A 1,513-nucleotide genomic window follows, 5' to 3' on the forward strand; every position below is an offset into this window, starting at 1 on the left:
TCATTCACTTTCTGCCCTTTCTTTCACATTTTTCCATTTTCTGGGATAAATAAACATGAATTGTACTAATTGGTAATGATAACACACATCTGAAATATATGAGTTTTGAGTAAGGCAGCTGTCCTCAACAGGTGAGGCTGAGCTCAGGCTATGAGATGGCAGTTGGGAGAGGCGCCACAGGGGGTGAAAAGACCACACCTTCTGTCGCCAAGTTGCGTCAGTGTCCATACTGCCCCTACACCACTACTGTCACAACTAATCTCAAGAACCATTTGTGCACTCATACAAAAGAGAAACCATATGCGTGTGATCATTGTTCCTACAGTGCAGTAACAAAACAGACTCTGGAAGATCATATTCGAACCCATACTGGAGAAAGGCCTTTCTCTTGTCCATACTGTCCTTATAGTGCCATCAATAAAAAGAGATTAAAAAGACATGTTATAAAACATTCAGTGAACACTTTGAATTTCTGAACTTTTTTCCCAGCACAACTAGATGAACTTGAACATGAATTAGGCTTTTGTGGCCTGTAAAATGTTAACTCACGTTTTTGACTAAGTTACATGTAGCTCTTATGCTGAACATATTAAAAGACATTTTACTTTGATTTACTGGCTCAGGGGAAGCAAGTATAAAAAGCATTTATTTTGATTTAAAAGAAACATTTATGTTAGAAAATAATAGTTGGTTGGTGAAATTTGCATGCAATATTTTCTCTTAAGTTGTACTTAATTTATTGATAAATAGAATTTATTATCTTTTTATTTTTAAATAAAATTCTGTTACAAACTTGAAAAGTGATCATAAGATAATGAGTATTTATTATTATGAACCCCATCAGTAAATTGTTAACTGCAATTAAAAATATATAATACAAGTTATGAATTTTGTGAAGAAAAATGCATTATCTAATGGATATAAACTTGATTTACTTAATCACAATGGAATTATTCTTCCCACTGGTGATATCTGTTGAAGCTCACAAAGTGTGTTTTAAGTGAAACCATGTTGTTGTCATCACAAATGTTCATTAGATTTACTAGTAGGAGCTTCTATTTTTAGTCTATAAGAAGAAAAGTAACTAAAATTCAAGGATTATTAGCAGTGATAAGATATAACATTGTTACAAATATTTGAATAGCTATATCATATTCTTGTTTTTCTTATTACAAAATTTAGCATAGTAAAGAGAAGGGAATATATTGTTTAGGTATTACAATATCTTGCCGTGAAATGTATTTATAAAATAAAAAGTGTATATTATTCAAACTGAGTTTTAAAGAAATGCCTGAAATGGTAGTAATGAATAATTAAGAAAATCTTTGTATCTGTTCTGTTGAATTGGTTGGTGAGTGATATTGTATATTGACTTTGTATAATGACCAAGAACTCTTTACAGTTCTAGGTATGTAGTCACCTTTTTGGAGAAATATTTCCTTTTTTAAACTGAATTCAGACAAGAAACAGCAGATTAATGTGAACAGTATGTGAAAATATTGGGAATAGCAGA

At 31.3% G+C, this 1,513-nt stretch overlaps 2 protein-coding genes across 2 annotated transcripts in view; both read left to right on the top strand.

The window, feature by feature from the left end:
• LOC119592098 (protein krueppel-like) overlaps positions 1 to 271 on the top strand; it is a 5,124-nt gene extending 4,853 nt beyond the window's left edge. Inside the window, exon 3 of the mRNA XM_037940919.1 lies at positions 132 to 271. Coding sequence (XP_037796847.1) covers positions 132 to 135 — 4 coding nt within the window. The 3' untranslated portion in view covers positions 136 to 271. The remainder of the gene's footprint in view (positions 1 to 131) is intronic.
• Positions 1 to 1,513, top strand: part of LOC119591816 (zinc finger protein 513-like) — a 72,589-nt gene that overhangs the window by 37,033 nt on the left and 34,043 nt on the right. The window lies entirely within an intron of this gene.

Source organism: Penaeus monodon, chromosome 29, assembly GCF_015228065.2.
Source record: "Penaeus monodon isolate SGIC_2016 chromosome 29, NSTDA_Pmon_1, whole genome shotgun sequence".
In the NCBI taxonomy this organism is placed as follows: Eukaryota; Metazoa; Arthropoda; class Malacostraca; order Decapoda; family Penaeidae; genus Penaeus; species Penaeus monodon.